This window comes from Scyliorhinus torazame, chromosome 21 (genome assembly GCF_047496885.1).
Source record: "Scyliorhinus torazame isolate Kashiwa2021f chromosome 21, sScyTor2.1, whole genome shotgun sequence".
NCBI lineage: Eukaryota > Metazoa > Chordata > Chondrichthyes > Carcharhiniformes > Scyliorhinidae > Scyliorhinus > Scyliorhinus torazame.
In genome coordinates this window covers 31,404,650-31,418,428 of record NC_092727.1, presented here as the reverse complement: position 1 = coordinate 31,418,428, position 13,779 = coordinate 31,404,650, and the positions used below count along the sequence as shown (strand labels likewise).

Genomic DNA, 13,779 nt, shown 5'->3' with positions numbered 1-13,779 from the left:
GGAGGATAAATAGATGACCATTTGAAACGAAAACCTATATAAAACATACAGAAACTGCACTGATATCTGTGCAGTGACCCATGCTAATATGTTGAACAGAGTGTTATTTTGTCTCTTGGGATTAAACAATGTGCCACACACTGAGGAGGCATATGGACAATGCTCTCCATCATACGGTGTACTGACTCCGACTCCAGTGCTTAATGCCTGCCAGTCTCTGCACCCACTCTGTGACGCATTCAAAATTCAATTATATTTTTTTTTGAGTGGCCAGGTATTTTAATTTCTTTGAAAATATGGAGACAACATTGTGAACGAATCAACTGAGCAGAAGCCAAAAAAAAACAAAGCATGATGTAACTAGGCCTCAGGATTATAATGACTCTCTCCTCCAACCTCCTTTCATTCTAAAGAGCTCAGAATTATATCGCTTGAGCAGACATGCCTGGGAAAAGCAAGCATTACTGCCCAGACAATGAATTCAAACAATTCAGTTTTCTGCTCGTTATAAAAATACACAACTGATATTTTCTCAGGTCAGATTCTTTTCTCAGGACAGATTCTTTCTCAACTAGACAGTAAATATATAGAAACATATCGTCAAAAAGCAGCACTAACCTGGAAGCCATTAAGGACTGCACCACACTGACAAACACCTAGAGCTTCATTCATACATTCAGGGTCTGTGAGATGGTGGGAGGATCCGCACCTCCACTACCATCACAAGACCAGAATTAAAGGAGTCAAAGGTTGTTTTGAATATAAAATTCGGCACTGTATGCAACCAGTCAGGTTCACTTCAATCATTGCTATATTATGGCTGCTTTTCCAGTCTTGCTCCTCACACAAAAAAACCCACACCGATTCAGCTGTTTTACAAAATGCTGCTGCCTGGTGCAGTCTGTCAGTTGTTGAATTATTCATGCCCCTCATGAATGGAGGTGACATCACTCGCCAGGTCAATTTACACCCCTTTCCTGGCTTGGTTTGGCTGCATGTCCAGATCAATGCTAGTTCAGCCAATCTGTCTGTGAACTACATTACTTCAAGACCTCCCTTCCCAGTTTTAACCATTAAAAATCCAAGTACTTCAATGTTATCACAACCTGGGTTTGTGGAGTTTCCAATGTTTTCCAATTTTATTAATTTAATTACAAGCAAGCACTGTGATATCAATGCAATATGTTGTAACCATATTTCAGAAGTCTATATAGTATTGTTAATATTATAATGGAGAGGCTGGTTAGCCAGCTAGCTAGAATGTGCATCAGATTAATGCCAACAGCACAGGGTTTGATCCCTGTTATAACCAAAATAAACTTAGGGCCTGCCTCCTTGCCCTGCACGGTAGCAAAAAATCATGGCACTTAGCTGTGGTTTGGCAAATAACCGGCAAGGACCTGTCTTCAGAGAAAGAAGAAGCATCATGTCCGATTTTTTATTCAATCATGCATATTCAGCAATGTGAGAAGTTCACATGTCAAAATAAAATAAAATTTATCTCTAGTTCTAGTTGCATCTCTGAATCACAAGTCTCCAGTGCAAATTCCGCTTGTGCAGCATGTATAGGAATCTATAATTTATGGGGATCTTAACCTGTCGAACTACAGCATGGAGGGTGTCATGCATGGTCGGTGGAGCCGTGAAACTGAGGCCTATTTGTCTTCTTAGGTGGATGCAAAAAACCCCAATGAGCTGTATTGAAGAAGAGCAGGCGAATTATTCCTGGCGTCTTGGTCAATATTTACCTCTTAATCAACATCACAAAAAACAGATTATCCGGTCATTATCACATTGTTGTTGAGGAGCTTGCTCTGCGCAAACTGGCTGCAATGTTTCTTACATTACAACAGTGTCTACACTTTCAAAGAATTTTGTTGGTCATAAAGCATTTTGAGACAGCTGGCAGGCGTATAAATGCAGATCGATCTTTTGCATAATACCCACATAATAAAACAGCATCATGGAAATCAGTGCAAAGTGAATAGTCAGCAGCGGTAATGGGAGTTGTGGACTTGAAAGGGCAGTGCATAATAGTATATATGGTCTTCTTTTTAAAAGCCTTTGGGTACTGCAAGGATGAAGATAATCTAGGAAGGCACTCAAACTGCTGCAATTCATTCATAAACTATCTTCAGTCCATATGGCGTAGGAAGTTCCATCATTTTGACACGGCAACAGCGAAAAATAAGGTGATATGGTTCCAAGCCAGGATGATGAGTGGCTTGGGTGGATGGAGAAACAACTTGCTGGTGGTCTTCCGATGCATCTGCTGCCCTTATCAGACTACGTGGCAGAGGCCGCAGGTTTGGAAGGTAGCTGTTGAAGGAGCCTTGGTGAGTTGCTGCAGTGCATCCTACAGATGGTACACACTTTGCATCAGTGATGGAGGGAGTGGATGTTGATGGTGTCAAGCTTCTTCAATGTTTTGGAGGTGCACTCGTACAGGAAACTGGAGAGTTGTCCATCACGCTCCTGACTTGCGCCTTGTGAATGGTGAACAGGCTTTGGATAGTCAGGTGGTGAGTTACTCCCCGCAGAGTTCCATGATTTAGACCTGCCAGTGTTTCTATGTGGCTGGCCCAGTCCAGTTTCTGGTCAAGGATGCTGATGTTGGGAAATTGTGCAAGTAATGTTATTGAATGCCATGGGGAGATTGTTAGATTCGCTCTTGTTGGAGATGGTCATTGCTTGGCACTTAAGTAGTACTTGCCACTTATCAGCCCAAGCCTTAATGCTGCTCAGATCTTGCTGTATTTGGGCATGTGCTGTTTCAGTATCTGAGCAGTTGTGAATGATGCTGCACAAATAAGAACATAAGAACTAGGAACAGGAGTAGGCCATCTGGCCCCTCGAGCCTGCTCCACCATTCAATGAGATCATGGCTGATCTTTGTGGACTCAGCTCTACTCTCCGGCCCGTACACCATATCCCCAAATCCCTTTATTCTTTAGAAAGGTATCTATCTTTTCCTTAAAAATGTTTAAAGAAGGAGCCTCAACTGCTTCACTGGGCAAGGAATTCCAGAGATTCACAACCCTTTGGGTGAAGAAGTTCCTCCTAAACTCGGTCCTAAATCTACTTCCCCTTATTTTGAGGCTATGCTCCCTAGTTCTGCTTTCCCCGACCAGTGGAAACAACCTGCCCGCATCTATCCTATCTATTCCCTTCATAATTTTATATGTTTCAATAAGATCCCCCCACATCCTTCTAAACTCCAACGAGTACAATCCCAGTCTACTCAACCTCTCGTCATAATCTAATCCCCTCAACTCTGGGATCAACCTAGTGAATCTCCTGCGCAAACATTCCCACTTCTGACCTTGTGATGGAGGGATGGTCACTGTTGAAGGAACTAAAGATGGTTGGGCCTAGGACGCTACTCTGAGGAACTCCTGCAGTAATGTCCTGGGACTGAGATTATTGTGCTTTAACAACCACAGCCATTTTCCTTTGTGCTAGGTATGACTCCAAATAGTGGAGAGTTTGCTTCCCGATTCCCATTGACTCCAATTTTGATGCCACATTCTGTGAAATGCTGCCTTGGAGTCAAGGGCAATCATTCTGGCCTCACCTCTTGAGTTCAGCTCTTGGGTCAATGTTTGGACTAAGGCTGTAATGAAATGAGGAACTGAGTGCACTGGTGGAACTCAAACTGAGTGTCAGTGAGCAGGTTATTGTTGAGTAAGTGGCACTTTTAGCACCGGTGACCCCTTCTACAAATTGAAATGTACATTAAAGCTAAAGCATCCATACATTAATGACTATAGCACTATTGACGAATTTAAGCTTCCACACACGCTGGTAGCGTCAGTGAATAATTGATGCCTTCAATTTCATTCCTATTCATAGCTTATATAAAGGTTTACAAAACTTGATGGGCATGGGGTGGGGGTAAGAGAGAACAGACTCCCATCAACATTACATAACCAGAATTTGTACATCCAATTTAAGCTTGTGATTGTCAATCACATTTTGAACTTTCCTTTGCAAATTAATATCAAAGACAAGACAGTTGATTTGACTAATGCATTTTCTTGAAGCTACCACCTTTTGTTTCTATTTTAATCAATAATACAACAGCTCTTACTCCTTTGAAATTTACTCAGTGTCTCTGGTACTAACATGTTGTTCTGACAATTCTTCCTCCTCCCTAATTCTTCCTCCTCCCTGCACTGTTTTAAATCAAGATTGATTGCTCCCATCTCCAATTCATTCTTTTCCAGAACCCCAGGCCTTACTGCCTCAAATCTTCCATTATTCTGCCAATTAACACGCCCAACCATGGTACCAGCCCAGCCCCAGCACTAATTATTGACTCGCCTTCTTTCCTACTCTTAATGATATCCTGCACTATGGGTCTTGGTCCTTGACATAAGCAACCCCATTTTGGATATAAAAAGGTACAGCGCTAACCTGTTTGGGAAAAGAGAGCCCCTGATTACAAAATGGATTTCAAAATCTATAATTATTTATAACCTTGGAAGAATTTTGGAAACATAGGTATTTACTGTGAAAATATGGGAGCTTACTGTTCAGTGCAAAGGTTGATACTGCGGTTCTGGTAGGGAGCTTTTGTACTCAAACCAACAGAACTTAATCTATTCAGGCTATTTTGTTTTTGGTCAGTGAAAGCGGAATGCACATATGATTCAGAAAACAATGCCAATATTTTAAGAATATTTTAAGTTATGCAAGCTACCTGCATATCACACAATTTGCTGGATCATCAAATTGAGAGTTAATTTAACAAATCACACCTCTGAATATACTGCCAATTATTCAGTGCACTCTTTGAAACATACAAGATAAAATAACATTTTCCCTAAGTTACTAGAAACAACAATTTTATTGGGATGCTTTGAAGTAATTTTGAGATTGATCACACAGAGTACCTCTCTGGGGGAACCCATATTGTCCGATAGTGACATACTAACTCACTTTAGAAAATCTTCTCACAGGTGCTATCCTGCTTGGTTTTTTAAAAATTAACCCCGACATATTCCATATATGTCTGAGTGAAATAGGTTATGAAGTGAAATAGGTTATGAAGTGATTGCTCATGATTGTTTTATGGAAAACTCATGGACATGTGAAATAGTCACTGCTAATTATCAAATCAGGTAGACACCTCGCCATCAGGTTGTTTTCCAGGGGTGTATTCAGGGAGCAGCCCTATCCTGAAAACTCCACTGCAGAGCTGACATATAGAAATGGTCATGGCTACGCTTTGGAATGTTCTTAAATGGAAGTAAGGAACCTGGAGAGCTCAGTACTTTGAGCATGATCTTACCCGTGCACAACAGAAAGAAAACCTTGTTTTATCATCTTCAGACAACAGCAATACTACAACGTGTTGTTGGGGGGGGGGGGGCATTCTCCTGCAGTGTGCTTTTTATAAGTAACATTTTTTTCAACATGCGGCCTTATTCATACTGAATGAAATAGTTCCGAAGTTTTGAACAAAACTGGGGAATCGTGCTTGAAATTTCACTGGTTAGGTTATGCTTCAAATTTCCACCAAAGTACATTTGCATCACAAATGTAATACCTTTCATGAACTTCTTGCAATCCAGCAGTGTAACAGAAGATAATCTTTTGTTGTTGTATTTAAGAGTTATAATCCGGCAGATTTTTTAAAAATACCGCTAAAAAATATTTTTCACCATTTTCTTTTACCAAGTGTATCCAAACTTTCACTTAAGTAGCTAGATTTACAAATCACTGGAAATGGTTTAAGGAAAGTTATACTGACATGTTTGCTAGCTTCATTGGTGTTTGCTCGCTTCATTGGTGTGCCACAAGTCAGTTTCTTAGTAAACTGAATATTTTTGAAAAGTATTTTAAAACATGCCTATTAGGGCCTTGTTAGGATCCCGGACGAGAACACAACTATTTGCATTTTGTAAACTGAGGAAATGTAATTGCACCACAGGAGTGATAACACTGACCCATAGGTTTTACGACCCCGTTGGGGGCCAATGAGTGTGTTCCATACGATTCCACCTTACACAGCTGAGTATGTACCCCTCTGGTAATTGGGGGCGGGGTTTCCCCTTAACAAGTATTAAAAACTTGTATAAAAAGTATACTACTGAGTATAAAAACCCTGACCTGGGCGCAGTCGTGCACACTGGCCGACACCGAGCGGAACTATGCCCAAATCGGGAAGGAGGGCCCGGCAGTTGTATTTGGTGTGAGGAAGTTCCACCAGTATGTCTACGGCCGTGGATTTATCGTCTTGGCTACTTAGAGGACAGAGTGATTTCTCCGAACACTTCCGCCGGGGTCCAGCGACCGGTATTACTCCTAAGCATATGAAACACGCTGGAACACTGCCGGGGCACATGGATCCCACATGCCAACTCATTAAGCCGCCTGCCCCCCCTCCTGCCACGGCCGCCAAAGTAGTAGCGGCCCTCCACTTCATGGATTCCTTGCCGGTCATGGCAGCTTGCATAAAAGAGTGGACCCAGACGGACCCACAGTTATCTCAAGTCCGATACGTTGTCCAGTATGGGGATCACAGAACTTTGCCCGACGATCTGCAGACCTATACGACGAAGCTCACGGAGCTGAGCGTAGAGGACCGCATCTTATTTTGAGGGTCACGGATGGTTGGCCCGGAACCTGATCGTGCGCTCTTGTTGCAAAACTTCCACAGTAGACACCCGGGGGTATCCAAGATGAAGATGCTGGCCCACAACTAGGTCTGGTGGCCCGGGATAGACTCGGAACATTGGGAAGATGTCCCAGTGCTGCGGCCCATGCCAGGAACCAGAAGGCTCCACTGGCTGCACCAATGCACCCTTGGGAATGGCTGGGAAAACATTGGTCCTGCGTTAACATAAACTATGTCGGCCCGTTCCAGGGGTCGACATTCCTCGTTATGGTAGATGCCCACTCAAAGTGGCTCAAGGTCCACAAGGTACAAACTGTGACCACAAAGACAACCGTGAATAGGCTGCGGCACACATTCAGCACCAATTGAATACCGAAGCATTGGTGTTGGATAACGACGGCGCGTTCACCAGCAAGGAGTTTGAGTCATTCATGACCTCGAACGGAATTCAGCATGTACGGACCACCCTCATCACCCAGCCTGGAACGGTTTGGCTCAGCGGGTGGTCCAAACTTTTAAACGGGCAATGAAGAAACTGATCATGTCTTGGGAGACGTGATTAGCCAGTTTCCTCTTCAGTTACAGGACGACCCCTCATGCTACCACGGGTGTGTAACCAGCAAATGCTGATGGGGTTTGGCTCTGGACCTGCCCCAGCCTTGTCATCCCGGACACAAGCGCCCGGATCCGCCAGCGACAGGACCTCGCTGAGACAGACAGGTCGAACAGGTTGACGCTCGTAGCGGCGGGACTTCAAACCAGCGGATGCGGTATACGTGTGCAATTTCTGTGCCGGCGCCACATGGGTCCCGGATATGGCGACTGGTCTGGTTTCTTATTTGGTCCGCTCACAGGGACCTGAAGCCAATCGCCACCTGGACCACACCTGCGTCGCACGCGGGAGCCTTCGGAACAGACTCAGAATATGCCAGTCTAGGTCTGTCCACATTCCCCGCTGCCGCCTAGGTCACCACACCGATCACTGTCGCCTCCGTCAGTCGAACCCAGAAAGCGGAGATGCCAGATATGATCAGAAGTCTCTGACAGCTATTTAGACATGGACACAGGCCGCCTGCTCTAGTCGTCTAGCTGCCCTCGGCACCAGCACCATTGCCAGCCGCACCGCTCCTGCCTCTATGCTAAGCCCGAAGACATTGGTCACCTGTGCATCCCAGGCCTGTCCTGTCAATGCCGAACATTCGCCTGCTCCTAAAACGAACAAGAGAGCCTCACCCTGATGACATGGACGTTTCTCCAGACAAGAGGTGTTACTTATGGCGCCTTTGGGGGGTCAAGGACTGTGCTCAACACGACTCCACCCGTACACAGCTAGGACTGTGCTCAATATGATTCCACCCTTACACAGCTGAGTATGAACTCACCCGGTAATTGGGGGCAGAAGGAAAGGGGAAAATACTCAATATAAAAATCCTGATCTGGGTGCAGGTCAGGAAGGGTGGCCCTTTGGGGAGAGGAGTCATCGTTTTGTTATTTTGTGTACACCGTAATAAACCTGTTATTCATTTGTACCCTACTGTGCGTTCCATTGTCTCTCTCGTTTGCGTTCTACAATAAGTATATTTTATGTCAAACAAACTTCCAAGTTAAACACAGAATTAACCACATTAGCAACAAAGAAATAACTCTACTGTTAACAGTTACAATAGTTCTCAAGTAAAAAGAGAAAACCTTAACTTATTTCCGAAACCTGCCACTATATTTCAATTAAGCAAATCAATATATTTTGAATAACACTCACGAATAAAGTTGCAACTAAGTTTCTACTTGCTTTCCTCTGTACAGAATCTTTGGAGAGAGAACCTTTCAGTAACAAACTGAAACACCTCTGTTCAGATGAGAGTTCTAGGGCCAACTGACTTTTCAGATAGACCTGACACTTCCCCTTAACTGCATCATCTGTACCCAAAGCATAAGGCATTCTTCTATCCTTTCTTACGAGATGTTCCTTGACTTGTTTAGCTACACCAAATACCCCTCATAAATTATCTATACCCCAGGGGTACTTCATACGTAAACAACATTCCATTAGCTAGCGATCTAGAAACATGTAAATGGTTCTCAAGATCTATTCGCAGAACACTTCACCTGCAAATCAATGATTACCTCACTTTTACAACCTTAAATCGCAGCTCTAGCAGCCATACTGTCTGTATACACCTTAACCCAGGTTTTAATAATATTACAGCAAAAAAATATAACATTTAAACAATAACAATTTCTTATATTCATCACAGCCTGTACATATTAAAAAATTAAATTTGAAGAGCCTTCCAAACCAGTGCAGTTTACAGAATCTTTGCAATGCCAACCTGGAGACATAGATTACAGGAAACAGGAAGGAGAGTGGCTTTGAGCTTAACTCACCTGTGTTTTAAAATGCCTGATGTTGTGTGTTGGTTCAGCTGATGCCATTCGGATTGTGCTGGAGTCTGTACTCAAAATGGTGAAAACTTCCCCCTGATGTTTTTAAACAACATTATGGCCAAATCAGATTAATGATCACTGCTCTGTAGCTGATAAATTTGATAATTTAATTTTTAAGTGTATGTTCTTCAGTATGTAAATAACATAATAAATAAAAGAGGTTGGACAAATCAACATTCATCACTGCACTGCACATAGTGCCGACATACATTCTTGCCTCTTCAAGTCCATTCACAAAGATGGAGGCAGTTTTCACAGCTCTGCTTCTACCTCGAGTCACTGAGCAAAACAGGTGACCTACCCCCCAACCTAGCCACACAGTATGATATCATCAATGCTTAACTCACCTCTTGGTATAATTTTTCTCTTGACACTAGGCATCTTAGCAACTTCAACTCAGAACCTCAGTCATGATATGAAAATATGCAACATTTGCTGTGACAAAACGTAAATCCGGTCGCAGCCAGAATACTTTGTCACATTTAAGCTTGCATTTGCATTAAGTTGAGGGAGAAGCCAAACTTCCAAATAGAGTATATGGTTTCTTTAACTATATGTGTAACAACCAGTTACTTCAAAATGCTACTCTGAATACAGGAGGTACTGGTAATTGTTGGCAAAAATACTTCAGGAACTCAACTGGTTCTGCTATTGGAAGAAATGCAAAGAAAGGAACACTATGTACAATAAGGGTATTCCACAAAATAATTATTTAATGTTAGATTATAACCTTATATCAAAGGAGGTAGACCGAAGTATTAGTTATTCACCTATTTTGGAATATAAATTTGCTCTATTTAAGTTTAAAGTCAGATCTGATTTTGTGATGCTGTATTGCTCGTTGAAAACAGGGGACACATTCTGTGGGACATGGGATAATTTTAGCAATTAAGCCAGGAATGAAAAGGTTATTCTCTTCATTATCCTGGGACATATTGCCAAAAGGTCACTTGGATATTATGGCTTTTGGAGATGGTCACAAGGGGAGGTTAAGGGATTTGAAACTCAATGATGATAGTAATCTACCGCTAGCCAAAACAAGCACAATCATTTTTTATGGATTCTACCCCATACTTGTACTTTGGTGACATTTCTATTTTTAAAAATAAATTTGGAGTATCCAATTATTTTTTCCCCAATTAATGGGCAATTTAGCGTGGCCAATTCAACTATCCTTCACATCTTTGGGTTGTGGGGGTGAAGGCAGCAGTGCGAACTACTGGGCCATCATGCCGGGTGACATTTCTAAGTACAGAACTCCAGATAGTAAGTAATCAGTATCATACGCAGCAACACGACCTTTACCCCCACCTCCAAATCTGTATTTTCTCCATGAAGATCAATACAAGTATCTCATTTGGCACTGGTGTGATGGTTTCAATGATCTTTCCACAAGTCCTAACTCCCTCTTCTGATCATTATATTACATGACTTTCCTGATGTGTTGGGTGCTTTGGATCCGTGGAACACATACAGTCTACCAACACTTAAAATGCAACAACACTATTTTATTAAGCCAAAAACTGTTGAACATACTTTCACTGTGGGTTAACACGATGTTAGATTCAACTAAAGACCTATGCCTATCCTAACCAGTCTATGGACTCAGCACATGGTGAAGATCTGTGCTGTAAGCTGTAAGCTCTATCCTTCTGAGAGGCTGCACCCCGAATCAGCGGGAAAAAGTGATGCCCTCTGTCTTTATAGTGAGTGTGCTCTAACTGGTGATTGGCTGCGGTGTTGTGTGTGTTGATTGGTCTTGCTGTGTGTCCATCAGTGTGTGTCTGCACCATGATATACTGGTGTATATTATGACATTTCCCATTCCCTGTGAAAATTGTATGTGTTTGCTCACTTTGTGCTTAAACTTCAATTTCAAAAGAGACATTGCATTTGTTCCTTCAGAGTTAACACAAATCATTGTCAGAACCAGGAATGATGGAATGTGAACCACACCACTGAAAATGATCGGAGCTTTTAAAACCAACATTTCTCACTCCCGAACGAAGCAGAAAATGGAAAGGGAATTAAAAGTGTTGTTCACAAATACAAGTAGCATCACAGAAAACTTGGAAATCTGTTACATTAACGAAGGCATTGAGGCAGACAAGTAGTTTTGGTTAAATAGCCTGAACTGCAATGTTGTACAGTCTACTTCTTTTAATGCATTTTTGTACCAATTGAACTATTTGCAAATTTACATTGTCTAACATAATTTAAATTGCAATGTTGTTGTTTTTTAGTGCTAAAACAAACTTTTCGTTAACCAATAATTTGAATTAAACATATTTGAATTAACAGGAGTAGGCTGCAGGACAGGTCCGTGCTTTGAGTGAGGCTGAAAGTAGTTCATTTTGGCATCACTCTCGAACTGATACTTCTACTTGTCTGCTATGTTCAACACAATGAAATGTAAGACATACGTTGTCCTGAGTGAGGAATAAAACCCTGAGCATCTGACTCATTTGGTTCTCTCAATTAAGTGGTCTTCCATTGTTCTGAACATTAAATATTCACATGGTCCTCCCACTGGTGAATCAGCTCAGTTCATGCCAGCCATCAATTCCATTATCATTTTTATGCTGAGCTTACAACTGAAAATAATAGCTCCTTCCTGTGAATCCGTGCAGAAAACTACGACTGTAGTTGTTATTAGACTGACAACTAATCTAAAAGCCATTCAAGTTCATGCATAGTAATTTAAAAAATAATATAAATTTAAAGTACCCAATTAATGGACAATGTAGCGTGGCCAATCCACCTACCCTGCACATTTTGGGTTGTGGGCGAGACCCACACAGACACTGAGAATGTGCAAACTCCACATGGACAGTGACCTGGGGTCAGGATCAAACCTGGGTCCTCTATGCCGTGAGGCCCCATAGTAATTAAAATATATTACAGCAAATGAACAATCTCCATTTGAGGGAATTGTTTGTTTTCCTATAGGACAAAGGGGTTTTGGAAAATAATAATCTCTACACTTTAGCAAAAGTAACGATTGGATAATGTGTTACGTATAGTGATGATGAGTGAAAACAAAAGCTTCTCCAGATCCTAGATGGGTTATGGCAATAGATTCAACCCATTTAACCCTGAAGTGTCAAGTATCATTTACCAGTTTTTAAATATTTGTGTAACCAGGCACTGGAGTAAGTTGCAAACAAGATTTTTTCATATTGTACTGAAATACTATTGCAATCATCACAAGGGGACTTAGATATGAAATAAAATTAATGTCATCAATTCTAGCCTCAAAAAGATGATATTGTGCAAGATATTTTATTAGGACAGTAAAGCACATTACCCTGCCAGCTTGGGGACTGGTCATTATAATTTGACAGAAAAACAAAAGACCAACCATCTATCATGCTCATCAGCTGACAAGTTAGGGCATACAGTGGGCTGGATTTTACACTGGCCTGCTAGTGGGTTGGAGGATGGGACAGCGCACATTAATTCCAGTGGTCCTACCTGCCTGCACGAACCAATCTTAAAGTTTAGGGGGGGGGGGTCACTGGGTAGCCCATCTGCCCTTGGGCATATTGTGGCCGTTAAGTGACCAATGAATTGTCCACATATTGGCCTTGTTCTGCTGTCATCGGTATTTTCCTGCTGCAGGGAGGTCCATTTCATGCAGGAGCTCAGCAGCTTTATCTGTGCAGACTAGTGTCGGGCAAAAGAGGTACCTCAATTTGGGCCCACTAAGGACCCCCATTTGGGGACTTCTCTTTCTCTCCCCGCCCCCCCCCCCCCCCCTCTGGTTGTAACGGCTCTCAACTGGCCAGCAAGCACATGGACCTCCTACTGCGATAGAGGCAAAAGACTCGCCCTCAAGCAATTAACATTGTTTCCAGTGTAAAGTTGCTGCAGAGCAGCCTGTCAGCTCATCAGCAGTCCCCTCATTAAAGTTAGGAGGCAGGGGCCATGGCACCCCATAAAATGCAGCCCATTATTATTGCTCAAATTGCATTTTTATACAGCCAGTTTATCAAATGTTGCCCTGTTGAAAGTTATGCCAAAACATTTAGCCTTCAACTAAGTTTTGTTTAGCCAAGCTTATAACTATAGATTGTATCATAAATGAGATGAGCTCAGTATTTTATCTGTCTGTCTACTGTCAAGTATATTATTGTTGGAAAACTTGTTGAAATGTTCATGCACAAGTTCAGATAGTGAGTGCTGGTAAGAAACTGGACATTGGCTGAATATATTATACTCAATGTCCGTACATGTCCACTACCAAGAGCAGTAAACTTTTGCGACTTAACCATCTCTAGCCAGGAAACAGGAAATTTAAATCCACTACCCAGCTGAGATGCCTATGGCAAGGGATTGAAGATGGAAGCATCCTGGCCTATGTAATTCAGTAGCAGTCATTTAAGAGACAGAGTTGAATTGCTCCATGTGCTTGCAATTCTCCCTTAGTTCATTTTCTCCAGTCTTTGGTCTCCCATACCACTTAACTTCAGAATGGGATTTATGAAACCCATTTTCATGCCTTTGTCTCGTGTGCTTAAATTAGGTTCCAAAAGGGCAACATAATAATAATCTTTATTGTCACAAGTAGGGTTACATTGAAACGAGGTTACTGTGACAATCCCCTAGTCGCCACATTCTGGCGACAGTTCAGGTACACGAAGGGGGAACTCAGAGTGTCCAAATTGCCTAACAGCACGTCTTTCGGGAGGAAACCGGAGCACCCGGAGGAA

At 42.3% G+C, this 13,779-nt stretch overlaps 1 protein-coding gene across 9 annotated transcripts in view; it reads right to left on the bottom strand.

Moving 5' to 3' along the window:
* gramd1ba (GRAM domain containing 1Ba) overlaps positions 1–13,779 on the bottom strand; it is a 1,045,225-nt gene that overhangs the window by 255,906 nt on the left and 775,540 nt on the right. The window contains exon 1 of one of the 9 annotated variants that reach the window (XM_072486675.1): positions 619–890. The exons of the other annotated variants lie outside the window; for them this stretch is intronic. Within the exon in view, the coding sequence (XP_072342776.1) occupies positions 619–629 (11 nt within the window). The 5' untranslated portion in view covers positions 630–890. Of the gene's footprint in view, positions 1–618; positions 891–13,779 lie in introns of those variants that run through there. 9 annotated transcript variants of the gene reach the window in all.